This window comes from Capricornis sumatraensis, chromosome 22 (genome assembly GCF_032405125.1).
Source record: "Capricornis sumatraensis isolate serow.1 chromosome 22, serow.2, whole genome shotgun sequence".
NCBI lineage: Eukaryota > Metazoa > Chordata > Mammalia > Artiodactyla > Bovidae > Capricornis > Capricornis sumatraensis.
Genome location: NC_091090.1, coordinates 48,171,462 through 48,198,474, shown reverse-complemented (window position 1 = coordinate 48,198,474; position 27,013 = coordinate 48,171,462). Strand labels below are relative to the sequence as shown.

Below are 27,013 nucleotides of genomic sequence, written 5' to 3'. Positions count from 1 at the left end.
GAGAGAACCAGATAATGGGACTTGGAAGTCAACAGAAGAGGTAGAGAGTAGAGAAAGAACGTGTTTAAGGAATGATGGAGATGAAGGAGAGGATGTTACCTGCTTTTAGGATGGTTCAGGATACTACCAGGTTTTGATTAAATTTAAAAGTATAATATTACTCTTGGGTATTATGTATAGTGAGTCAGTTTTCACTTTAAAATTCTCTCCCTGTCCCTCCCCTTCCATGAATGACTGTAATCCAGCATGGCTTCTAAATCTTGCTACATGTCATAGTTACTTTGGGCTGGTTAAGGGTACAGTCCATAGCCCCAGTCCACTGCTATGATTCGAATTAGGACCCTTGAGAACATAGTCTAGGAAGGTACATTTTTAACTAGTTCTTGAGGTGATTTTTTGGGGGGCTTCCATGGTGGTTCAGATGGTAAAGCGCCTGTCTGCAATGAGGGAGACCCGGGTTCGATCCCTGGGTTGGGAAGATCCCCTGGAGAAGGAAATGGCAGCCCACTCCAGTAGTCTTGCCTGGAGAATCCCATGGACGGAGGAGCCCGGTAGGCTACAGTCCATGGGGTCTCAAAGAGTCGGACACAATTGAGTGACTCCACTTTCTAAGGTGATTTTAGTATTGAGAGCTCAAGGATTGGGAACGCCAACAAATTAAGCTTTTTTGTGTGATATTTTAACTGTCTTGTGATATATAATGCAATCTAAATTTGGAGTGTGTAGTATAGCTAAAGATTTATTAAAATTTCAACATAAGTGACTCATTTCCAGGAGGATGCTATTACCCAGTTTTTTAAAAAGTGACTGCCTTTTAACATTAGAGGATAATATTGTGTGTTTAGTCACTCAGTTGTGTCCAACATTTTGTGACACCATGGACTGTAGCCCGCCAGGGTCCTCTTTCCAAGGGGATTCTCCAGGCAAGAATATTGGAGTGGGTTGTCATGCCCTCCTTCAGGGGATCTTCCCAACCCAGAGGTTGAACTCAGGTCTCCCGCATTGCAGGTAGATTCTTTACCATCTGAGCCACCAGGAAAACCCGGAGGGTAATATTAGGATTTATCTTAAAAAAATGTTTTATTTATATGAGCTATTAGCAACAGAGAAGAATTCTTATTAAATGGTATTTTAAAAGAAATCCTAAGCACTTTAGTTATATTTAATCTAAAGTTATATTTAATCTGAAGTTTATATATATGGGAGAACTAAACATTAACAATGTTTATGTAAATACTTACATGATGTGCAGGTATCAGAACTTGCCCCCTACTAGGATGAATTGGATCCTGCTAGACTTTTGTATGCAAATGAAGGGTCTAAAGAAGTGATAGGATCCTTGAGTTTATGAGTCAATAAACTGAGTTTTATCCTTGAATGCTATTAATTTGCTCTTATACTTGAAAAACCACATATTTAACCAGGCCTCTGTTTCCTCATTTATAAGACCATGCAATGACAACACTTTTCATGTTGATGTTAAAGGAAAAATGATCTAAAACTATTGAGTTAAGAAAAAAGTTGAGAGATTTTATTGTGAGTTAAGGAAAACATTTACCCATTTGCATATAAATTTGTTTTTTTAATCTTTAAAATTAAGCTTTCTTTTTGAAGTGGGGCTTCAGACCTTTAATATTGCTAATTTGTAGAGTGAGGTTTGTTTTTGTTTTAGTTGCTCCATGGACTGTAGCCCACCAGGCTCCTTTGTCCATTGGCGTTCTCAGGCAAGAATACTGGAGTGGGCTCTCATTTCCTTCTCCAGGGGATCTTCCCAACCCAGGGATCAGACCTACGTCTTTTTCATTGCAGGCGAGGATTAAGACGTAGAAAACTCTTGGTGCTCTAAACACCATTTAATAATTAGTTTTTAGAATTGGGCTTTCTTAAAACTTGATTTAGGAAACTCTGGATTCAGTATCTGAAGATCCTTTCCAGTTCTGAGATTATCGTCTTTGTTTGTTTTTTAACCTCAGTGGAGCATGACTGCTTCCTCAGCACTGCTATCATCCTGTCAAAGGTGTGACTCTTCTTACCAGGCCTGTGCATTATTTGTTTTCCCCATTGTGCTTTCAGTACTATCTTCTGATCTGTCCTTCATTTGGACTCTTATTTAGATTTAACTTTAGAAATTTGTTACATTGAGAGTTTCATTAGAAGATATGCTCATTGATGTAAAGAGTTCCTATTTCAGTCTTCAGTGTAAATATCCCTTGGAAATACTGTATCATGAAGTTGTAAAACATTTTATCAATCCCTGAAAAGATGTGTTTTTTAGTTCAGGGACTAACTCAAACAAATACATTGTTACTGATTTTTTGGGGGGGGTAGGATGTATAATTTAAGATGCTTAAAGGTGTATAAATAATAACAATAGAAACTATTGTTTATTCTATTTTCATAATAGACTCAGATTTTGACATTTGACCCTGTACATTTATAACTATGTAACTAATCAGTTATGAAAAGAGCAAATTGGCATTTTTTAGGAAGATAGTGCTATTTTGGAACTATTTTAAATAGCTTTGAACTGATTTTTTAAATAAAAAATGATCTGTTTTAAAAACTTGTTTTTCTAAGAATTTTCTTTTTTCTGTTCAATGATGAGTACTGTAATTTACAGTTTAAAAGTCGATAAAAAGGTAATTTAGTTTAAGTAGGTAATAAACAGTATTGTGATAAGCTCTGAGAGAGGCAGTATACTAAAGTAGCTCTTGAAGGTGTCACAATTAAAATTTCAAACTAATGTGTTTGCCCCTTTTTAAAAGTAGAAGCAGATAGCTATTAAATATCTATCATAGCTTTAACTTCTGCGTTAAATGAGGCTTCAAGTGAACAAATGCAGCAGCTTATTTTTAAATCAAGTTAAAATATTAGAGTGATTAAGAATAAGAAACAATATATTCTAACTTTCTTTGTTGCTCATTGCTTTGTGGAGAGTTAGGTTCTCATTTCATGTTACCCTGCTGTCTGAAGAGCTTCCTTTAATAGGCCGTGTAGCACAGATCTGCTGGCAGTTCATTCTCCCAGTTTTGTTTTGTTTTCTGGAAAAAAACTTCATTTCACCTTCAGTTTTGGAAACTATTTCTCTTGAATATAGGTCCTGGCTTTGCAGTTTTTTTTCCCTTTTAGTCTTTTGAAGTGTTGCTCTAGTTTGTCTTCTGATTTGATGGTTTCTGATGAGAAGCTTGTGGTGCTTCTTAATCTTTGTCCCTTGGTAATACGTCTCTTTCCTCTCTTTCTTTTTTCCCTATTTATTCTTTAGTATTTCCCTTTATCTTTGGTTTTAGGTCATGTTACGGTGGTGTATCTAGGTAGGATGCTTTCGTGGTTTATTTTTGGTTTATTGTTTTTTACTTCTTTTGGGTGGTCTTATCTTGCTTGGGGTTCTCTGGGAGTGTTAGATTTGTGGTTTGATATCTTTCATCATTTTTAGGCTTTTCAGCCAGTATCTATTTAAGTATTTTTCTTCTGCGTGATCTCTTCCTTCTCCATCTGGGTCTCCAGTTACATGTATGTTAATACCATTTGAATTGTTGCATAGCTCTTGTATGGTTCCTCTTTTCCCTCCTCCTCCTTCCTTTTTCTCATTGTATTTCAGTTTGAGTAATTTCTGTTGGTCAACCTTTATGTTCGCTGATAGTTTATTTTTTACATTTTTTATTGAAATATAGTTGATGTACAGTGTTGTGTTAGTTTCAGGTTTACCGCAAAAGGATTCAGTTATACAGATACGTTGCTTTTTAGATTATTTTCCATTATAAGGTACTATAAGATACTGAGTACATCCCTGTGTTATATAGTAGGTCCTTGTTGGTTATCAGTTTTGTATATAGTAGTGTATATATTTTAATCCCAGACTCCTAATGTATCCTTCCCTCTCTTTCCTTTTGGTAACCGTAAGTTTGCTGTGTCTCTGAGTCTATTTCTGTTTTGTAAATAAGCTCATTGGTATCATTTTTTGTTAGATTCCATATATAAGCAATATCATATGACATTTGTCCTTCTCTGTCTGGCTTAGTTTCCTTAATGTGATGATCTCTAACATTATTTCATTCTCTTTATGGGTGAGTGATATTCCATCGTGTATATACACTTCATCTTTTGTATCCATTCATCTGTGAATTGAAACTTAGGTTGCTTCCATGTCTTGACTCTTGCAAATAGTGCTGCAGTGACGAGCTCACCTATTCTTAGCTCAGCTGTGTCAAGTTTACTGGTGAGCCCATTGAAGGAAGTCTTCATCTTTGGTATCATGTGTTTTAGTTTGTCTTTTGTTGTGTTGAGGATTTTTTTTTTTCTTGAGGATATTCATTTGACTTTTTCTTGGACTTTCTGTCTCTCTGCTGAACCACCCCCATCTGTTCATTTGAGTTGTTCACCTGTTCTATGACTGTCTTTGACATATTGGTTATAAAGTCCCTGTCTGCTCATCTGAGTCTGATCACTTAATTTTTTGATGATGAATTGTTTTTCTTATTTTTGAGAGTGTCTTACACTTTTTATTGAATTCAGGCCTTCACATGTATAGTGACTGAGGTGAATCACATTTGTGCCTGGAAATGGGCCTCCTCAGCTAGCCAGGTGGGGTTCAGGTTCATTTAACTGACTCAGGAGTGCTCCGAGTTTGAGCTTTCTTGTTAGTGGTTAGGCTTCCAGTTCTCTAGAAGGTGGTGTTGCGCATTGTGCGTGGGGCGCGGGCCAGTGCTGCGGGGTCGTTGCGGTGTTAGTGCTGTGTTGCCAGTGTTTAGCCATCTCTGCAGGCCCACGACCTGCCTGGGAGAGATTTTCCCACACACGTTCCCCCAGTCACAGCCTTGCTGCTTATTCTCGTCAGTCTCCTGCCCGAGATCCTGAATTTCCAGGGAATGCTTGGTAGAGGCCAGTGGAAGAGAGCTTACAGGGACCCTGTGCTTTCCCGTGTCACTTACTCCAGGCTAACAGGTTAACCACATACCTGAACTTCAACTTTCAGTTAGAATTTCAGCTGATCTTCTTTCCTGCTCACATGGTACCCATTTGTTGCTCCTGTGCTTTGCCACAGGAGACCCTTTCCCTGGAGGGTCCCTCTTTGGAATTCATGTTACTGTGTTATCTTGCAGGGTCACCTGACTGGTAGGCTTAAAAAAGCTGTAATTTTGTAGTTTATCTTCTTCTCATTGTTAGGGTAACAATGACATTCCTTATAGTAAGTTTGATTCAAACTTGTATCTAATAACAGAATTGTTTTAGTAATCATAGATTTAAAATTTGACAAGTCACACAGTTAGGAAGATTAGAGATACTAAAAATTTGAGATTTACTCTTTTTTAAAAACACATCCCATAATATAAATGTATACGTGATCTTCATATTTTTCTACTTGACATTTTCTTTCCTTTAGCTTCTTCACTGTTTGCTGCTCATCAACATTTGAATATATTGCAGATGTACCGAATATATTTCCCATGTTGCCATACCTGATGGCCTGTGCTCTATTCAACTGTGTCTGTAGCAGGAATCGGAGAAGCCAGACATCGCATCTCCTCTCCTCCATCATCCAGACTGTCAGCCAGTCCAGATATTTCACATTCTTTTCAACTCTCTGGCCATTGCCTAAATCCAGGCCTCAGTTTCTCTTTGGATTCTTGAAACATTCTGATATTCTCTTATCTCCATCTAGTCCCCCTCTCCCATATCTGCCAGGATATTCAATTTGTTTTCAAAGATAAATGTGATTGTATCACTTCCTTGTTTAAAGTCTTTCATTGGCTCATTATTACCTTCAGCCTTTGTGATGAAGACTATATCTTTAGTGTCTATAAGCAGCCTCCCCTCTGCAACAAAAGCCTCTCTGGTCCCAGCCCACGTTGTAATCCAGAGCATCTTCTCTCGGTATTTCTTGGCAGTAGCCAAACCAGAGGTTGTTGGGCCTGAGTACCAGCCAGGCCTGAGAACCATGAGCCATTCTCCACCCCCGCACCCTCCTCCATCTCCAGTATGTTTTATCATTCAGTTCAGTGGTTCAGTCCTGTTTATTAACAATTCAGGTGGTAACAGATTCTCTTGGGATCTTTCTTGATATTTCGTCCTCTGGTTCTTTGTCCCTGTGGTAATATGTGCCCCGTAGTCAGGTGGTTGTTAGGACTCGTGGATCATACTCGGCCAATCCCTACGCTAGGTGATTCTCAGATTATAAAGGCATCATCTCCCTGAAATTGAATGAGCCGCCAGTGTGGGACACATCCCCAAGACAGAGAGATCTCGTGTCAGAAACTAAGGGGGGCATTTGCCACACCTTGGATTTGCTGGAAGCTTGAGATAACTCAATTTGAACACAGATTAGTTAAATGTACAGTGAGGACCATTTCTGTTAAGAAGAGGGAAACTATGAGCAGCCCCCAAGTTTAGTCTTACTGGTGTATTATAGTCACCTCAAGACTTAGAGTATGTTGAGTACATGAAGTGTTCAGTATGATTTTTTTAGAAGGGTTAGATCCACTATAGAGGATTAAAGATTATATTTAGTGTTTGTCTAGAAAGATACGTTTTTGTTGTTTTTATGCCTTTGGGATTTTTTTTTTTTATAGGTACCTCTTGTGTAACCTTAGCCTAGAGAAGTGATTTCTATCTTTATCGCATGTCATGATTGATTAAAGGCATTGAAAACAGAGTTGTTTAGGTCCCCCATCTAGAGATAGTTTCAGCTGCTCCGTGGGTAATTCTTGTGAACAGCCTGGGTTGAGAAGCACTGGCCTCACAGAGCATCTTCTCGTTTGATGAATTCTAGAACAAAAAACTATTTTTAAAAGACAGTGTATCTGCAGTAAAACAAATAGAACTTCAGGCTGGTTGCTAAAACATAACCAGTGAAGAGTAAAATATCGCGCATATCCTCTCTTACTTTTAGAAGATAGCCATTATTTTCTGTTTTTCTCTGTACCTATTATTTTTAACAAATATGGGGTCATACAATATGTACCATTCTTTGAATTGTTTTTACTTGGTTAAATATACTCTAGAGAAATTCATTTCCCAGAAATAATTTTGTCCAAGGATTAAAAACAAAAGCACAGAAGATAATTTCTAGTGACTTGGCAAGCAGGGCTGATGAGAGATCCAGACTGGGAGCGAGGCTATTTCTAGTATTGCTTGAAGGCTGAAACAGATCACAGCTCCCCTGCTTCTGATCCCACTGAAGGTAAACACACACACACACACACACAAGAACAAACACACACACGACAAGAATGAACACACATACATGACAAGAACGAACACACTCATACACACCGGAACAGATCACAGCTCCCCTGCCTCTGATCCCACTGAAGGTAAACACATACAGACACGCGTGCACACACACACACACACACACACACACACGTGCACGTGCATGCACCTGAACAGATCACAGCACACACACGCAAACAGATCACAGCACACACACACACACACACACACTGGAACAGATCACAGCTCCCCTGCCTCTGATCCCACTGAAGGTAAACACATACAGACACACGCGCACACACACACACACGTGCGCGTGCACACGCCTGAACAGATCACGGCACACACAAGTGAACAGATCACAGCACACACACACACACACACACACACACACACACAGGAACAGATCACAGCTCCCCTGCCTCTGATCCCACTGAAGGTAAACACAGACACGTGCGCGCACACACACACAGACACACACACACGCACGCGCCTGAACAGATCACAGCACACATACACACGCGAACAGATCACAGCACACACAAACGCGCACGCGCGCCAACAGATCACGGCTCCCCTGCCTCTGATCCCACTGAAGGTAAACACATACAGACACGTGCACGCACACACACACACACACACAGACGCACGCGCCTGAACAGATCACAGCACACATACACACGTGAACAGATCACAGCACACACAAACGCGCACGCGCGCGAACAGATCACGGCTCCCCTGCCTCTGATCCCACTGAAGGTAAACACATACAGACACACACACACACTGGAACAGATCACAGCTCCCCTGCCTCTGATCCCACTGAAGGTAAACATACACACACACACACACACACATACACACACACAGTTTTACTGCAGATACACTGTCTTTTAAAAATAGTTTTTCATTCTAGAATTCATCAAAGGAGAAGATGCTTTGTGAGGCCAGTGCTTCTCAACCCAGGCTGCTCACAAGAATTACCCACAGAGCAGCTGAAACTATCTCTAGATGATGGACCTAAACAACTCTGTTTTCATTCCCTTTATCGAGGCCGTGATTGAAGGGATGGCATGCTTCTGTTTTGTAGAGTGTTTTTTGATTTTTTTTGTTTTGTATTTTGTTTAGCACCAGCAGAAGCCTCCCTCTGGCTTCCTCCTTTCCTTGTTGCTCAGTTGCTGGAAGTGCAGGTTAGGCAGGGCATGAGTGGCAAGAGCAGACTGGGCCTTGGGGTTGTTCGTGTGAGCCGTGCAGTGCACACCAATTGAAAAAAGGTGGTCCCCCTCCTCTCCTGGTCTCGGCACCTCTTCCTTCTCTGGGGCTCTGGGGCATCTGTCTTTGCCTGCAGTTAGTTCTCCAGGTGTCCTGCATTTGCAGAAGTCAGGCCTTAGACTTGTTTATCCACGTCTTCAGAGGCCCTCCTTGTTCACTGATGGGGTGGTTGGTATTGATCTATCAGGTAATTTAAAATAGTAGTAACCACATGCAACCTAAATTAATTCTAGATATTCTGAGCAGCATTCAGGTTATTTTTTCTGTGACAAATAGTGTGATTAAAAAAAAACATAAAAATAAATTTGAGCTTAGGTAGTTTGTGCTCCGGAGAAGGCGATGGCACCCCACGCCAGCCTGGAAAATCCCATGGACGGAGGAGCCTGGTGGGCTGCAGTCCATGGGGTCGCTAGGAGTCAAGACATGACTGAGCAACTTCACTTTCACTTTTCACTTTCCTGCATTGGAGAAGGAAATGGCAACCCACTCCAGTGTTCTTGCCTGGAGAATCCCAGGGGCGGGGGAGCCTGGTGGGCTGCCGTCTGTGGGGTCGCACAGAGTTGACACCATTGAAGCGACTCAGCAGCAGCAGCAGCAGCTTGTGCTCTGTCTGCTTCAGGGGTAATCCTGGCCTGATCCTTACAGGACTGTTTGAGATTCTGCCTTTTGGTTATATCATTCTTTGATATCTGGGGATTTTATAAGACATTAGACTTAAAAATTTACTTTTCCTAATTACTAGGCAAATTTATTGTTGAGGTCAATAGCTGTATCGTCAGTAGGCAGACAACATTACTTAATAATGTCAAATAATTCCTGTTCATAGTGTTACATACAATCAAGAAATTTTTCACCCCACCTGCATGACAAGGACAACAAAGAAAAGTGCTTTGGGGGCTCAGTCTGGTAAGAAGCAGGCTTGGGGATCAAGGCAAATGCCTGATGCCTGCCTCTTATTAAGAGCGGGCGCCTGCTGCCTGCTGCAGATTCTTCCCTCATCTCAAAGCTCCCTTGATGAAAACCTCCCCACCCCCTATTTTTGTTCTCTTATATTCTCACTTTGTTAGATTCAGTCTGAAAAGTTATATCTTTTAAAATACAAATATCATCTGGGCAAGTTAAGCGCTTTTGTCTTTAATGCATTTATTATAAATTGAAGCTGTTTGTTTGGGAGTGACAGCATGAAAGCATTGTTTCCCTGAAAGCTGAGAGAGAAGCCTCTGAAAGGCAAGCTTTGTCTGTTTTTCCTTAATCATGAGCGTCTCTCTCTTCTGCCATAGAGAAGCATGTGTAGTACTTTAACACAGAGATTTATCAGATTTCTCTTCCTTGAAATTATCAGTCCATTCTAAGTGTCAATTCTTATGAATTTGGCAGGGTGAAACTGATTTTTTTTTTCTTTTTTTTAATAAAATCTGTTTGCTATATATCCTCCCTTTTAAAAATTCAACCTTTAATTTGGAGATAATTGTAGATTCCCATGCAGTTGTGAGAAATAATACAGAGAGAACCCAAGTGGCCTTTACCCCAGTTGAAAAGTGAAAGTGAAAGTTGCTCAGTTGAGTTTTGACTGTTTGCGATCCCGTGGACTCTACAGTCCATGGAATTCTCCAGGCCAGAATACTAGAGTGGGTAGCCATTCCCTTCTCCAGGGGATCTTCCCATCCCAGGGATCGAGCCCAGGTCTCCCGCATTGCAGGCAGATTCTTTACCCGTTGAGCCACAGGGAAGGCACAAGAACACTGGAGTGGGTAGCTTGTCCCTTCTCCAGGGGATCTTCCCGACCTAGAAATTGAACTGGGGTCAAATGGCAATCCACTCCAGCACTCTTGCCTGGAAAATCCCATGGACGGAGGAGCTTGATAGGCTACAGTCCATGGGGTCGAAAGAGTCGGACACGACTGAGCGACTTCACTCCTGCATTGCGGACGGCTTCCTTACCAACTGAGCTATACCCCAGTTACCCAGTGGGAACATCTTGGAAAAACCACTGTGTAATATCAAAACAAGGATGTTGACCTTGATAACATCCACCAACCTTTTACAGATTTACATCTGTACTCGTGTGTGTTTATATTTAGTTCTTTACAGTTTTACCACTTGTTTATGTGCATACCACCACAATCAAGATACAGAACAGCTCCATTGCTGCAGTGATCCCCTGTGTTTGTACCCACTTTAAGACAAGAAGTCCCCCATTTCCTCTGCCCCAAGCCCCTGGCACCCACCACCCTATTTTCTGTTTCTGTTTGCTTGACTACTTTAGATACCTCATAGAAGTGGAATTTACCAGTATTTGTCCTCTTGTGCCTGGTTTATTTTACTTAGCATAATGTCCAGAAGATTCATACATACTGTAGCATGTGACAGAATTTTCTCCTAATGAATAATATTCCATTGTATATATAAACCTTATTGTTCATTACTTCATCCGTCGATGAACACTTAAGTTGCTTCCACCTCTTGGCAATGGCAATAATGTTCCTGTAAGCATAGTTGTGCAACTGTCTCTTCGTAATCTTGCTTTAATTCTTTTGGATCTATACCCAGAAATGGAATTGCTGGATCAAATGATCATTTGTTTTTAAATTTTGGAGGAACTACCACACTGTTCCCGTAGCTGATGCCCTGTTTTACATTCCCACCAGCAGTGTATATCTGTACTCCAGTGATGTTTGAGTAAATAAGTTTCAATTAATCCATTTTTGTTCTCTTTATTCATGACGTTTTTATTGCCCATCTTTTTCACTTGATAGAGAGTGAACAAATAGCGCAAATAGCAGATGAGATATTTTGCACTGCAGAATGTTTGCATACCAAGGCTGATCCTCAAGGTGACATCTAAATATTTTGGAGTCAGTTCTTTCAGCTATAAATAACAGAAACCTTACATGGGCCAATTAAAAAGGATTGCATTACAAGGAGATTTTATCACATTGAATCTAAGGGTATTAACATGGCAGGGCTGTATGTAGCACTGGAATAAGGGATTTGGTTGTCTCTTGCCTTTGATGCTTCTGTTTTTCTTTTATCCTGTTACCATGGGTTTGATCACGTGATGATGAGATGCCTGTTCACAAAGCCTGAGGCCTTCAGGTTCAGCCTGAAGGATAAAGACTGAGGTGCTCTGTTTGGTCCCAGCTCAGAGTTCCCAGGGGAAGGCTGATGGACTCAGTTTGGATCAGTGGCCTGTCCAGATGTTCCTCCCCACAGGCACGGTCAGGGGGGTGGAGTCAGCGTGAGGACAGGCTGTCTCCACAGGAACTGTGTGCACGATGGAGGGACAGGTAGCCAGAAAGAAAGGGAGTGGGTGCTAGAGAGAGACCGAAGGGCATGCCCATTGGGTGTCTGTAGCCGACTTCAGTGAAAGCAGTTGAGGCCACATTGATGAGTTCTGGGGAAGGACCACTATATGACCTGAGACAAAGCACGTAAAACATTCTGACGATTCTTTAGTATACAAAGCTGAGAGCCAAGAGGGAAAGGATCTGCACTTCTTAAAATCGTAAAAGACAAAAATCATTGACTCACATCTGGAATTATTTGAATTAAGGGGTAGTTTTTTTTTTTTTTAGCGTCTAGACACTTAGTGTAGAAAATCATATATCAGACAGCAGTTAATTAACATATAATTCCAGGAGATTTGCAAACAAGAGGGTGTATCAGAGAAAATAATAGAGCATAGCTGTGTCATGGGGACATTTAGAGGAAATTGGAGTGTGGCTTTGACCTGGTGAAATCATGGAGGTTGATTTCCCCATCAAGCTGTAGTAATGATGATAATTGTTAAAATTTATTTAGTACTACTATGTATCAAGTATTGTACTGGGCATGTTTGTATCTATGATCGCTTTTAACCTTCACCCAGACCATGGGTGCTCATGCTTTGTTACACTGGATTTTTCCAAGATGTTTTCCAGCACAGTTTTCAACGCCTTGCCTTCCCTTTCAGAGATGTGGTACTGGGTCTTCCTCTGGGCCCTCTTCTCCTCTCTGTTCGTCCATGGTGCTGCCGGAGTGCTGATGTTTGTGATGCTGCAGAGGCATCGGCAAGGGAGAGTCATCTCCGTCATCGCCGTCAGCATCGGGTTTCTGGCTTCTGTGACTGGAGCGATGATCACTAGTAAGTGGATGCTGTTTTAAGAATGTCATTTTGTATGCAGGTACAGTTGGGGGCTTTTTCATTATAGGTTATTCTGCGTGTGTGTGTGGGTGCACGCGTGCGTGCTTAGTCACTCAGTCATGTCCAACTCTTGGCGACCCTATGGGCTGTAGCTTGCCAGGCTCCTTTGTCCGTGGGATTTTTTTTTATAGGTTGTTACAAGATATTAAATGTAGTTCCTAGTGCTACACACTAGGTCCTTGTTACCTGTTTTTCCTAGAGTAGTTTGTTAATTCCAGGTTGATTGCTCCCCCTGCTTTCCGATTTGGTAAACATCACTTTGCTGTCTGTGTCTGTGAGTCTGTTTCTGTTTTGTAAATAAAGTTTATTTGTACCATATTTTAGATTCCACATCCAAGTGATGATATATGATATTTGTCTTCCTCTGTCTGACTTCACTTAGTACATTGATCTCTAGTTCCACCCATGTTGCTGCAAATGGCATTATTTCATTCTTTTTTAATTGCTGAATAATATTCCACTGTGTATGTATACCATATCTTTATCCATTCGTCTGTCAGTGGACATTTAGGTTGCGTCTGTGTCTTGGCTATTTTAGATTGTGCTGCGATGAACACTGGGGTACATGCATCTTTTTTTAATTAGAGTTTTCTCCAGTTATATCACCAGGAGTAGAATTGCTGAATCATGTGGGGCCTTCCTGGTGGCTCAGATGGTTAAGAATCTGTCTGCAGTGTGGGATACCTGGGTTCAATTCCTGGGTCAGGAAGATCTCCTGGGGAAGGGAATGGCAATCCACTCCAGTATTCCATTATTCCCGAGAATCCAGAATTCTGGAGAATTCCATGGACAGAGGAACCTGGCAGGCTACAGTCCATGGGGTCACAGAGTCAGACACTGCTGAGCAATTAACACACGCACACAAGCTGTATTTTTAGTTTTTTAAAGAACTTCTTCTCCATGGAGAAGGCAGTAGTGACCCACTCCAGTACTGTTGCCTGGCAAATCCCATGGACGGAGGAGCCTGGTGGGCTGCAGTCCATGGGGTCACTAGGAGTCAGACATGACTGAGCGACTTCACTTTCACTTTGCACTTTCATTCATTGGAGAAGGAAATGGCAACCCACTCCAGTGTTCTTGGCTGGAGAATCCCAGGGACGGGGGAGCCTGGTGGGCTGCTGTCTGTGGGGTTGCACAGAGTCGGACACGACTGATGAGACTTAGCAGCAGCAGCAGCAGCAGCAGCATGCTGTTCTCCATAGTGGCTGTCCCAGTTTATATTCCCAACAGTGTAGTAGGTTTTCCTTTTCTCCACACTCTCTCGAGCATTTATTATTTATAGACTTTGTAATAATGACCATTCTAACTGGTGTGAAGTGATATCTTATTGTAGTTTTGATTTGCATTTCTCTAATAATTAGTGATGTTGAGCATCTTTTCATGTGCCTGTTGGCCATCTGTATGTCGTCTTTGGAAAAATATCCATTTAGGTCTTTTGTCCATTTATTGATAGGGTCATTGGTTTTTTTTAATATTGAGCTTTATGAGCAGCTTGTATATTTTGGAAACCATTAGCAAATGTTGGTCCCATCATTAGCAAATATTTTCTCCTGGTCCATAGGTTGTGTTTTTCATTTTGTTTGTGTTTCCTTTGCTATGCAAAAAGCTTTTAAGTTTAATTAGGTGCCATTTATTTATTTTTGCTTTTGCTTCCATTTCTCCAGGAGATGGATCGAAAAAAAAGATTGCTACAATTTATTTCAAAGAATGTCCTGCCTGTGTTTTCCTCTAGGCATTTTATAGTATCCAGTGTTACATTTAGGTCTTCAATCCATTTTTAGTTAATTTTTGTTTGGGATATTAGAGAAGGTTCTAATTTCATTCTTTTATATGTAGCTTCTCAATTTTCCCAGAACCACTTACTGAAGAGACTGTCTCTTCTCCATTTTGTATTCTTGCCTCCTTTGTCAGAGATTAATTGACTATAATCGTGCACTTCCTTCTTAAACACGAGTTGTTACGACATGAACCTCCCCTGGCCTGCTAGGAACTGTTAGCCACTTTATGGCGTCCTCCAGTTGTCTGGAGGTTTTCCACTTCCCTGCCTCATGTGTGTGTCCTGCAGGCCCCAGGTTCATGCCCTCTGACCTTCACCTCTTACCACAGCATTGAGGCCCCAGCTCTAGCCTTAGGTTCTGCTGTGCTAGTTAAGTCAGGACTTTGATGTGTCCTGTTGAGCCTGGAGGGGTATCAGCCGCTTCCTTCACGTGGTTCTGCTCGACACTGGGTGCTGTCGTCTGCTGCCGTGGTCTCATCACCACCAGCAAACAGTAGTGCTTCTGTTGCTGGTCACTTGGCCTGCTTCCGTGAGGTCAGGGCAGCTGCCTGCCACCACTGGATGTGTGCAAGACCCTCCTCAGCTCAGAGATGAGAGGAAATCTGCTCCTACCATAGCTCTGTGGCCTCCCTCCTCTTGTGGCACAGTCACCTTTCCATGGAGTGATCAGTGTGCCTTGCCTGAGAACAAAGCCCTGTGCCCGGGGCTCTGGGTCTGCCCTGGGCACAGCTGTGGGAAGCAGTGAGCAGTCTATTTTCTCTTCCTTTCTTCATTTACTATTCTTGTGTGTCATCTTGTGTTAGGTTTTTTGGTTGTTGTTGCTGTATTCACCTGTAACTTTCTCGTATGCTACTTCATTCCCTTTGCCATAGGGTTTAAAACAAGCAATCAGGTTTAGCTGAAGCACCAAGTGTACAGAGTGGAGTAATGGGAAATTCAGCTGTGACAAGCCAGATCCTCAAAGATCCTGGAAGGTCAGCCAGAGTTTGGACTTTATTCTGCAGGCCACAGAAAGCAAATACATATTTTAGAAAGGGATTGGCAAGGGGCAGAGCAGTTCACTAGGAAACTTTGTTTTGTGGCTGAATGTAGAATAAATATACGTGAAGGAAGAACCAAAAGGAAACTGAGAGAGCAGGGGCCTTGCCTGTCTTCATCACTGCTGAATCTCCCGCAATAAAACAGACCCCGGAATGTAACAGATGCTCAGGAAATACTGGTTGGTTGGATAGATGGACATAGTGAGGGAGGAAGCATAGAGGCAGGAAGAAGAAAGTGGAGGAGGGAAGAGGGGGCAGGGGGAGAGGGAGAAAAAAAGAGTTGAGGCTTTAATTTTTGGTCTGAATTTGAGGCTGGATCTGAAATAGGCTGTGGCAGTGAGATGGAGGAGTTGCTGCAAAGACTGTCACAAAGGGGAGAGTGCAGATGAGTCGTTGCTCGCTGTGGAGACGTACGAGGAGACCTGAAACGGGACGGCTTGTGTTTTTGATGTGGCCGCTGCTGTAACTGTGGAACCGTGAGCAGAGGCGGAAGGACGAGGGAACAGCTTGTTCAGAAGCCGAAAATAGTGTGTGTATTACACGTGTGTTTATTGATATAAGTCACTGTGAACGTTTAAAGAGAACATTATTCTACTTCCGTGTATCTCTAATGATGGGTGTGTGCATTACTTTCAACTCAGTCAAGAATAAAACATACTAATGATTTTAGAAACTGTCATATTTAGAATTCCTTACAGATATGTCTGGCCTCCCTTGGTGGTTCAAACTGTAAAAATTTGCCTGCAATGCAGGAGACCGGCGTTTGATCCCTGGGTTGGGAAGAGCCCCTGGAGAAGGGAATGGCAGCCCACTCCAGTATTTGCCTGGAGAATTCCATGGATAGAAGAGCCTGCAGGCTACACAGTTCACGGGGTCACAAAGAGTCGGACATGACTGAGTGACTATCACAAATATGTCTGACACAATTTCGAGTAAAAACTTGTATCCAGGTTAACGATAAAACATACAAATTTCTTCTGGCTAATTTTCTGACCTGCAAACACTTGAATTAAGAAAACTATCCAATGTGAATATTTACCTGCATTTATTTTCTTAAATGCATTTTGTGAGCGATAGCACAGTCACAGCTATATATTCCATTCAGCAAAATGATGACCGACTGAATATAGATACATAACTGTTAAATTTTACTACCTCTTAGATTTTTATTTCCAGAATAGGGTGACTTTTCATTTTAATTAGTACTGATAGTTAATACCAGAATTGGAAGGAAATGGGTTTCTATATAATGCCATTGCTTGGCATTGTGTTGGTGTCTAATTTTAGCAAGTCTGAGGGCTAAATTAGTGACATCTCTTTGTTGGTTTGATTTGCATTTCTCTGATTACTAATGTATTTGAACATCTCTTTCTATTCTTATTAGATATTTAGGCTTTTTTTCTGCAAATTACTACGTTTAATTCTGTGCTTTTCTTTTGGGGTCCTTGTTCCTTATTAAATGATAGATGTTTCTTAGATATATTGGTGTCTTGTTGGTTTTGTACTTCTCAAATAACTTCTTTGTCTTTTAGCAGTACCTTTATTCATGATATGGCTCATTGAGCAGAAATTCTTATTCTCTGTAACCAGCTTAAAGAGTTTTTTGCCTGTGGTTTATAATTTATAATTTTATTTATGTTCTCTCCCACACTAAGGTCAAAAGATATTCTTATATATTCTGTTTTGTCAATTTTATAGTTTTACCTTTGTAGTAAAGTCTTTATCTAGAGCAGGACTGAGCAAAAATTTTCTTGAGAGGCCAGATAATAACTGTTTTAAATGTTGCAGGCTAGATGGTCTCTGTCACAACTCTCCAGCTCTGCCATTAGGACTTAAAAACAGCCATCAGTTCAGTTCAGTTCAGTCGCTCAGTCGCATCCGACTCTTTGTGACCTGTGAATCGCAGCACGCCAGGCCTCCCTGTCCATCACCAACTCCCAGAGTTCACTCAAACTCACGTCCATCAAGTCGGTGATGCCATCCAGCCATCTCATCCTCTGTCGTCCCCTTCTCCTCCTGCCCCCAATCCCTCCCAGCATCAGAGTCTTTTCCAATGAGTCAACTCTTCGCATGAGGTGGCCAAAGTACTGGAGTTTCAGCTTTAGCATCATTCCTTCCAAAGAACACCCAAGACTGATCTCCTTTAGAATGGACTGGTTGGATCTCTTTGCAGTCCAAGGGCCTCTCAAGAGTCTTCTCCAACACCACAGTTCAAAAGCATTAGTTCTTCGCTGCTCAACTTTCTTCACAGTCCAACTCTCACATCCATACATGACCACAGGAAAAACCATAGGCTTAACTAGACGGACTTTTGTTGGCAATGTCTCTGCTTTTCAATATGCTATCTAGGTTGGCCTTCCAAGGAGTAAGCGTCTTTTAATTTCATGGCTACAGTCACCATCTGCAGTGATTTTGGAGCCCAAAAAGATAAAGTCTGACACTGTTTCCACTGTTTCCCCATCTATTTGCCATGAAGTGATGGGACCAGATGCCATGATCTTCGTTTTCTGAATGTTGAGCTTTAAGCCAACTTTTTCAGTCTCCACTTACACTTTCATCAAGAGGCTTTTTGGTTCCTCTTCACTTTCTGCCATAAGGGTGGTGTCATCTGCATATCTGAGGTTATTGATATTTCTCCCGGCAGTCTTGATTCCAGCTTGTGCTTCTTCCAGCCCAGTGTTTCTCATGATGTACTCTGCATATAAGTTAAATAAGCAGGGTGACAGTATACAGCCTTGACGTACTCCTTTTCCTATTTGGAACCAGTCTGTTGTTCCATGTCCAGTTCTAACTGTTGCTTCTTGACCTGCATATAGGTTTCTCAAGAGGCAGGTCAGGTGGTCTGGTATTCCCATCTCTTTCAGAATTTTCCACAGTTTATTGTGATCCACACAGTCAAAGGCTTTGGCATAGTCATTAAAGCAGAAATAGATGTTTTTCTGGAACTCTCTTGCTTTTTCCATGATCCAGCGGATGTTGGCAATTGGATCTCTGGTTCCTCTGCCTTTTCTAAAACCAGCTTGAACATCAGGAAGTTCACGGTTCACGTATTGCTGAAGCCTGGCTTGGAAAATTTTGAGCATTACTTTGCCAGCAGGTGAGATGAGTGCAATTGTCATAGATACCGGTAAATGAATGGGCGTGGTTTCTTCCAATAAAACTTTATTTGCAAAGGCAGATGTTGAACATTCAGGTCATAATCTGCCTTCTGGTCTAGAGTCTGTCTTCATTTTTGGAATTAGATAGGATTTCAGGTGTTGTGTTTTTTTTGTCCTTCCACAGAGTAAGTCAGTTTTTACCACATCCTAAAAAATCCATCCATTGATCCATCTTTGGTTGTATACTGTGTTCTCAAGGTACATGGATCTGTCTCTGAACTCTGTTCTGATTTTTTTAGTCTTTTTAGCTGTTGTTTCAGCAAGGCCTCCTTTTTTATCTCTCCTGTTTTGTACTCTTTCTTAATATCTGGTAGAGCTGGTCCCTCATTTTCTTCTTTATCAAAGTTCACATAACTATTCGTGGACCTTTATTCTTTCATATAAATTTTAGAATATGTCTACTGAATTCCTCAAAAAGTATAGCTGTGATTTTTGTGGGGATTTAATACAAGGTAAGAGGTTAATTTGGGAAGAATTGACATATTAAATTATTCCATGCAATAACATGTAATGTATCTCCATTTGTTCAGGTCATTTTTTGTTTTTTTTTAATTAGAGTTTAAAAGTTTTTTTTTCTCCCAATTGGAGAGTTATACATTTTGATTAAGTTAATTCCTAAACCCTTATTACATTATGGTTGTTGTACATGGTATGTTGTTTAGTTTTATTAGTATAAAGAATTGCTGTTTTTTTAAGTGAAGTTTATGAAAGATTAATAACAAAGCAAAAAACTGATTTTCTAGAGAGATAATAAGGTGAATATATTGCTTCCTTAGCTCTAAAATAGTTAAGACAGAGAAATAAAATGTGGGATAAAATAGAAGAAATAAGTACAGGCTTGACAGTAAAGGTAGAATAAAAAATTATAAAAATAGCAGTTTTATACACAGCTATATATTCCTCAGTATAAATTGTCAAAATTGGCATAAGAAGAAATAGAAAATATGAGTAATACAATAAATATTGTTAAACAGTTGAAATATTGAAGATCCCTCTTCCCTGAAAGAAGTCCAACCTCAAATGAGGTTTACAGATGAGTTCTACCAGATTTTCCGGGAACAGTTCCTATTTATCCAGATTATTGCAGAAAATGGAAAGGTTAAAAGCTGTGCACAGCATGTTTGCTGAATCAGTATAATCTTCTTGCTAAACAAGATGCAGACTACAGAAAAATGGAAAAGTATAGGTTCATTTGCTTCGGGAATATTCTCCTACCAACCAGGGTTTCCTGTACAGCATGCGGATCTCTACTCAATGTTATGTGGCAGCCTGGATGGGAGGGGAGTTTGGGGAAGAATGGATGCACGCATATGTATTGTTCACTGTTCACCTGGAACAACCACAACATTGCTAATCCCCTCCGCTCCAATACAAAACAAGACGTTTAAAGTTTGAAAAAAAAAAATGTTATCCTGGAAATGCAAAGATCGTTCAGTATCAGAAATGACTGTGGCTATATGCCAATGCAACTTTATTTATGGACATTAAAAGTTGAATTTCATATAATTTTCATGTATCATGAAATAATCCTCTTCCTTTGATTTTTTTAAACCATTTAAAAAATTCAGCAGAATTGTTTTCCCCACTTCATCTTTGCTATGCCAGTCTTCTCTAGCTCCCTAATGCTTTGGGGAATCTTTACTTATTTCTAGCTGATACCTTCTGCCATCGTTCACAGTGGCCATTCCAAACATGTTTCATTTATTTCATGCAGCCTATTACACTTCTACCCTCTTCATTCTTGCATATATTTCACCAAGAAAATAAGGATCAGAATATTTGTACTTTTTCAGCCGGCTACTGTTCAGCAAAATATACCTTAACAAGGGTGAAAACTGAAGCACAAGTTGGAGTTAGACATTTGTTAGCTTATATAAATGTCAATAGATTAATACCCAAACTATGTTTTTTAAAACCCTATGAATCAAAGAAGAAAGTGACAGTCCAGTAGAAAAATGCACACAGGATTTGTCAAGCATTTCATAAAAGTAGAAACCCTAATGGTCAGATTTTAATATGTGAGGAAAAGCTCTGTGACATTAAATATCAGGAGAACACAAATTAATTGCAGAGATAACATCTCTTACCCAGATTGACCCAAAAAAAAAAAAAGTGTTTTTAAAGATATCAGCTGCTCCTGAGGATATGGAGTAACTGGAATATAAATTGGTTCAAATACTTTGGAAACAAATTGGCATGACCTAGTAAAGTTGAAAGTGCCGTAACAGGCATACCCACATGTTGTAGGGAAACTCAGTTTAGTGTGTGTGTGCTGGGGGTCATATTACAAGGATGTTCACAGAAGCAGGGTTTGTCATTGTTAAGAATTAGAAACAGTGTCATCCACATTAGAAAGGACAAATAGGTTGTGGTATATCCATACTAAGAATTCTGCACAACAGTGGAAATGTATGAATTACAGCTCTATATTATACAACAGCCTGGATAATTTCCTGACATACGTGCTGTGCTTAGTCATTCAGTCGTGTCCAACTCTTTGCGACCCTATGGACTGTAGCCCACCAGGCTACAGGCTCTGTCCGTGGGATTCTCCAGGCAAGAATGCTGGCGTGAGTTGCCATGCCCTCCTCCAGGGGATCTTCCCAACCTAGGGACTGAACCTAGGTCTCCCACATTGCAGGTGGATTCATTACCATCTGAGCCACAAACAGCCAAAAATTCCAAAATACTTACAGTATCAAATTATATAAAATTTGCTTATTAAAAAAATTAATATCTGAGGATATAGGTGGGTGGTAATGCTGAAGAAAAGCAAAGGAATGATGAAAACCAAACTTGGGAGGAAATGGGGTGTGACAGGGGAGTCCATGGGAACCTCACATGAAACAGTAATGTTCCTGTGAACATTTGGATGATGGTACTTGGGCATCTGTTGGTTTTAATTTTATAATCTACATATATTTTGTAAATACTGCTTCCTGTGTGCTCAGTATTTAATAGCAGTGTTTCCAAAATCATTTAATAGGCACACAAAACTGTCTTCTTTCCGATCTTTTTCCTGAAGAGTTCCACCGGAACAGTCTTCTCTAACTAGTGCCTCCGGGTTGTGCAATGACGTGAGGCCGTGGGAACTACTGTGAAGTGCTTCTTTCAGAGGGAAGCTATGACTTACACACTGGTTCCTGATTATCCACAGGGAGGAAGACGGCAGTTCATTTCATTTTCTGTATAACACTACAGTGTCTCCCTTGATTTTGGAAACTGGAGTTGTACACTGGGTTTTCTACCCTTAATGTCATGGGCTTGAAGATCTTACCCTCTGTTTCTTGAAAGAGTATAAAGAAAAGTGGATTATTTATGGTTGTGTAAGTACAACCTTCCAAGGAAAATTCATTTTATTTGTTTGTTTTTAGCATCTAGTTTTTTAATCCATCTGAAATTTACTTTGGGGAGTGGTATGAAATAGGGACCTAAATTTATTTCTTCCAAATGGCTATCAATTGTTCCATACAACATTCATCTTACATGCTAGCAAAGATATGCTCAAAATTCTCCAAGCCAGACTTCAATAGTACATGAACCATGAACTTCCAGATGTTCAAGCTGGATTTAGAAATGGCAGAGGAACCAGAGATCAAATTGCCAGGATCTGCTGGATCATCAAAAAAAGCAAGAGAGTTCCAGAAAAACATCTACTTTTGCTTTATTGACTATGCCAAAGCCTTTGACTGTGGATCACAACAAACTGTGGAAAATTCTTAAAGAGATGGTAATGTCAGACCACCTGACCTGCCTCTTGAGAAATCTGGATGCAGGTCAGGAAGCAATAGTTAGAATTGGACGTGGAACAACAGACTGGTTCCAAATAGGGAAAGGAGTACATCAAGGCTGTATATTGTCACCCTACTTATTTAACTGATATGCAGAATATATCATGTGAAATGCCAAGCTGGATGAAGCACAAGCTGGGATCAAGGTTGCTGGAAGAAATATCAATAACCTCAGATATGCAGATGACACCACCCTTATGGCAGAAAGCAAAAAAGAACTAAAGAGCCTCTTGATGAAAATGAAAGAGGAGGGTGAAAATGTTGGCTTAAAACTCAACATTCAGAAAACTAAGATCATGGCATCTGGTCCCATCACTTCATGGCAAATAGATGGGGAAACAGTGAAACAGTGAGAAACTGTATTTTGGGGCTCCAAAATCACTGCAGATGGTGACTGCAGCCATGAAATTAAACGATGCTTGCTCCTTGGAAGAAAAGCTATGACCAAATCTAGACAGCATATTAAAATGGAGAGATATTACTTTAACAACAGAGGTCTGTCTAGTCAAAGCTATGGTTTTTCCAGTGGCCATGTGTGGATGTGAGAGTTGGACTATGAAGAAAGCTGAGCGCTGAAGAATTGATGCTTTTGAACTGTGGCGTTGGAGAAGACTTGAGCATCCCTTGGACTGCAAGGAGATCCAAGCAATCCATCCTAAAGGAAATCAGTCCTGAATATTCATTGGAAGGACTCATGCTGAAGCTGAAATTCCAATCCTTTGGCTACCTGATGTGAAGAACTGACTCATTGGAAAAGCCCCTGATGCTGGGAAGGATTGAAGGCGGGAGGAGAAGGGGACGACAGAGGATGAGATGGTTGTATGGCATCACTGATTCGATGGACTTGAGTTTGGGTAAGCTCCGGGAGTTGATGATGGACGTGGAGGCCTGGCGTGCTGCGATTCATGGGGTCACAAAGAGTCTCGGACAGGACTGAGCGACTGAACTGAACTGAACTTATTGAATGATGAATCACTGATTGGAAATTCATTTATCATGTACTACTGAGACAACTACTAATCAAAAGATGGAGTACATAGTAGGACCAGACACCATTCTAAATACTTTCCAAATATCTCTTACTCTTCAAACCCACACATTTTACATTTGAGGGAATAAGGCACAGAGAGGTTAGGTGCTTGCTCATTGTCACACAGCTACTAATAAGTGAGCTCGGATTTTAACCCACAAGTCTAACTCCAAAATCCATGTTCCTAACTTTATATAAGCATGAGTTGTTGGAATTAACATATTTGGTACTTCCCAGGCAGCCTGAGCTTATGTTTTTCACCTCTTAAATCATTTTTGAAATTTTTTTTCTTTTTAGTTGCTCAGTCTCTTTGTGACCCCATGGACTGTAGCCTGCCAAGCTCCTCTGTCTGTGGGGCTTCTCCAGGCAAGAATACTGGAATGGGTTACCATTCCCTCCTCCAGGGGATCTTCCCAACACAAGGATCGAACCTAGGTCTCTTGCATTGCAGGCGGATTCTTTACCATCTCAGCCACCAGGGGAATTTAGTGCTGGAGAAATGGAGGCCAAATTGTGGTTTTTAAAATTGAAGATAGTCATGGAAATCTAGGGAAAATCCAAAGTAAAACCAGTATTTCTCAGGTTTATTTTAACATATTTTCTGATAACAGAGAAGCCTAAGATATTTAAATTTTTTTCAGGTTGTTATCCAGTTCTAAAATTTGAGGATAGGGCTTCCCTGGTGGTCCAGTGGTTAAGACTCCCACTTCCGTTGCAGGGGGTTTGAGTTTGATCCCTGGTTGGGGAACTGAATTCCTGTGTGCTGCACTGTGTAGCCAAAAAAAAAAAAAAATTAAAATTCAAGGATATGACCAATTATACTAGTGAAGTTTTCTACTTGATTGAATAAATGTTGGTGTTCCTAGGAATTTTATTTAATATTGATGTAATTATCAGTTACTGAATTTCTTATTCTATTTTTTCACTTGGTGTAAATGTAAAATGATAGAATGATTTGGAGATTTATAGCCAGACTAATCTGGATTGAAATTCCAGCTCTGTACTTAACTGTATTTTCTTGGACTAGTAACTGAAAATCTCTGAACCTCTCTTTTTTTCATCTTTAAATTAAGTAATAATACTCAGGAGTGGTATGATATTTAAGATGATATTTGTAAATTTTCTGACAAGTTACATACTATAAATATACTATACATTTTAATTGATTTCTTTAAAATATGTATATGAAAGCCCTTGGCTTAAATTAATAATTTGCTTTTCCTATTTGTATCTTCTGTAGAGGAGAATAATAATTTTTATTTGGAAAATTTAGATGAACTATGGAATTAATTCTTAGCTAATTTTTGTGAGTAGATTTCTATCTCAAATGACTGTAATTCAAGTGTCTTCAAATAACATTTCTGTTCTTCTTTCCTTTTGTTTGACCATTCTAGGAATATATAGACAGTTTTTTCTAGACAAAAGTTTTAAGGCCTTTTCAACCTGTTAAATGCCGTAAACGTAGTTTAAATGTTTCCTCCTTTTATGATTTCTGAGTGTACTTTTAAAGTCAGACTCTTAGATCCCACTATATATATATAGCAATAAGATAAAAGTGTTGAACCAGAGCCTCAGGGCGCTAAGGTGCCTGAGATTCTCTTATTCTCAGAAGTGCCTGATACCTAAAAAATTTTCCTGGAACAGATGCCAGGTTCATCTTCCACTTTTATTAGATGTCAAAATACTAGTCTCCAGATAACTTTACAGTTTTATACAAATACTTAAACCATTTTATATGGTAGGTTGTAAAGTACATTATTCAAAATTCTGATATCATTTATGACATGTAAGAATTCATTGTACTGAAAGAAATAAAAGTTTTTTTAATATTAACTTTCTTGAATAATTTAGAAATTATATTAAATTGTGTGGTTTTTCTATATTATTATTTATAATTATCAATATATTGTGTCATATGTTTTTAAAAATACTCATGGGATCTGGCCGAGTCAACACCCAGCTGAGAGATTACAGTAATGAATGATTCATTTTTTATGAACATACCTTGTGTCAATTAAGCAGCGTATACCATAAATACGTGTTTTGCAGTCGAATTGAAAAGCCTGTTATTCGGTTTTGTGGGTGAGTGTGGTATGGTAGGGTGTAACTGGTAACCAGTCACATGGAAACTCTTTCCTGCTGCTGCTGCTAAGTCGCTTCAGTCGTGTCAGACTGCCACCCCATAGACGGCAGCCCACCAGGCTGCCCCGTCCCTGGGACTCTCCAGGCAAGAACACTGGAGTGAATTGCCATTTCCTTCTCCAATGCATGAAAGTGAAAAGTGAAAGTGAAGTTGCTCAGTCGTGCCCAACTCTTAGCGACCCCATGGACTGCAGCCCACCTGGCTCCTCTGTCCATGGGATTTTCCAGGCAAGAGTACTGGAGTGGGGTGCCATTGCCTTCTCCGAACTCTTTCCTAGAAAACTGTAAAATGAGAATGCCTGGTGACTTGCTGTTTGGCTCACGGGGAAAGCGAGCCCAGCCGTGCAGCGTGCCTCGGGAGTGAACGTGTTGTCTCTCCTCTCTCGCCAGGTGCAGCCGTGGCCGGCATTTACCGAGTGGCCGGGAAGAACATGGCCCCCTTGGAAGCCCTGGTGTGGGGCGTTGGACAGACAGTACTGACGCTCATCATCTCCTTCTCAAGGATCCTCGCCACACTCTGAGGTTTCTGTGAGAATGTCTTTACTTCACACAAGGAAACAGACATACAGATTCTCTGAAAACGGCGTCGTTAGCGAGTGGGCGTGAGATCGTACAAGGACGTGGAAGGAGCAGGTCGAAACCCAAGGCCTTGGGCCGTGTGGGAAGATCGCCCTCTGGTGTTCAATGATTGCACTACCGCACCGCACCTTACGTGCCTCCGTCCCGGGCAAGGCGCACCGCTGCGTGAAGCTACAAGAAAAAGCACCTTGTTTAGCTGCCAATCAGGTTAACACTGGTGTTGAATCATCATCCTTAACAGTGTTGTGTTAAGTTACAGGGACGTTTTGAAGAATTGATACATGTGCCAAACTCTTTTTTTTTTTTAACATTGATCATGTGAAATTTGCAAGTGTAGCTGTAGATGAGTGCTGTGAACATATTTGACATGAATTCAGGTGATGTAGTGAGAAATTTTGTTTTGTAATGCTAAATCCTGTATGAGTGCTGAATATCAAATCATTTATGAGACAAATTACCTGATTTTTAATGTTGAACGTTTCTGGGATTTAGGGCTTTCATATAAACTAGGTATTTATTGTTATTTACTTTACATGGAAAATAATACTGAGTGGAAAACTGCTAGACTCTTTTAAGGATTCAAAGTAGATCTGTAGGGTGCATCCTTTTCACTCACTCAAATAACACTCTTTAATAGTTTCCCTCATACATAAACATCCTGTTGCTATGAATTTAAAAACTTTTGGGGTCACACATATTGATTGTAGTTTGTGTGTCATGAAAATTTAATTTGAAAATTTTCTTATAAATTTTGTAAGAAAACTCTGAAATGCACATCCTATTCTTGATCCTTCTGAAGAAAGTTTCTGCCATGTATCTCATGGAGAAAACA

The 27,013-nt window shown here is 40.4% G+C and overlaps 1 protein-coding gene across 1 annotated transcript in view; it reads left to right on the top strand.

The window, feature by feature from the left end:
* Positions 1–26,123, top strand: part of TMEM170B (transmembrane protein 170B) — a 32,003-nt gene extending 5,880 nt beyond the window's left edge. Inside the window, exons 2-3 of the mRNA XM_068961128.1 lie at positions 12,434–12,604; positions 25,993–26,123. Coding sequence (XP_068817229.1) covers positions 12,434–12,604; positions 25,993–26,123 — 302 coding nt within the window. The remainder of the gene's footprint in view (positions 1–12,433; positions 12,605–25,992) is intronic.
* Positions 26,124–27,013: the final 890 nt, after the last annotated feature.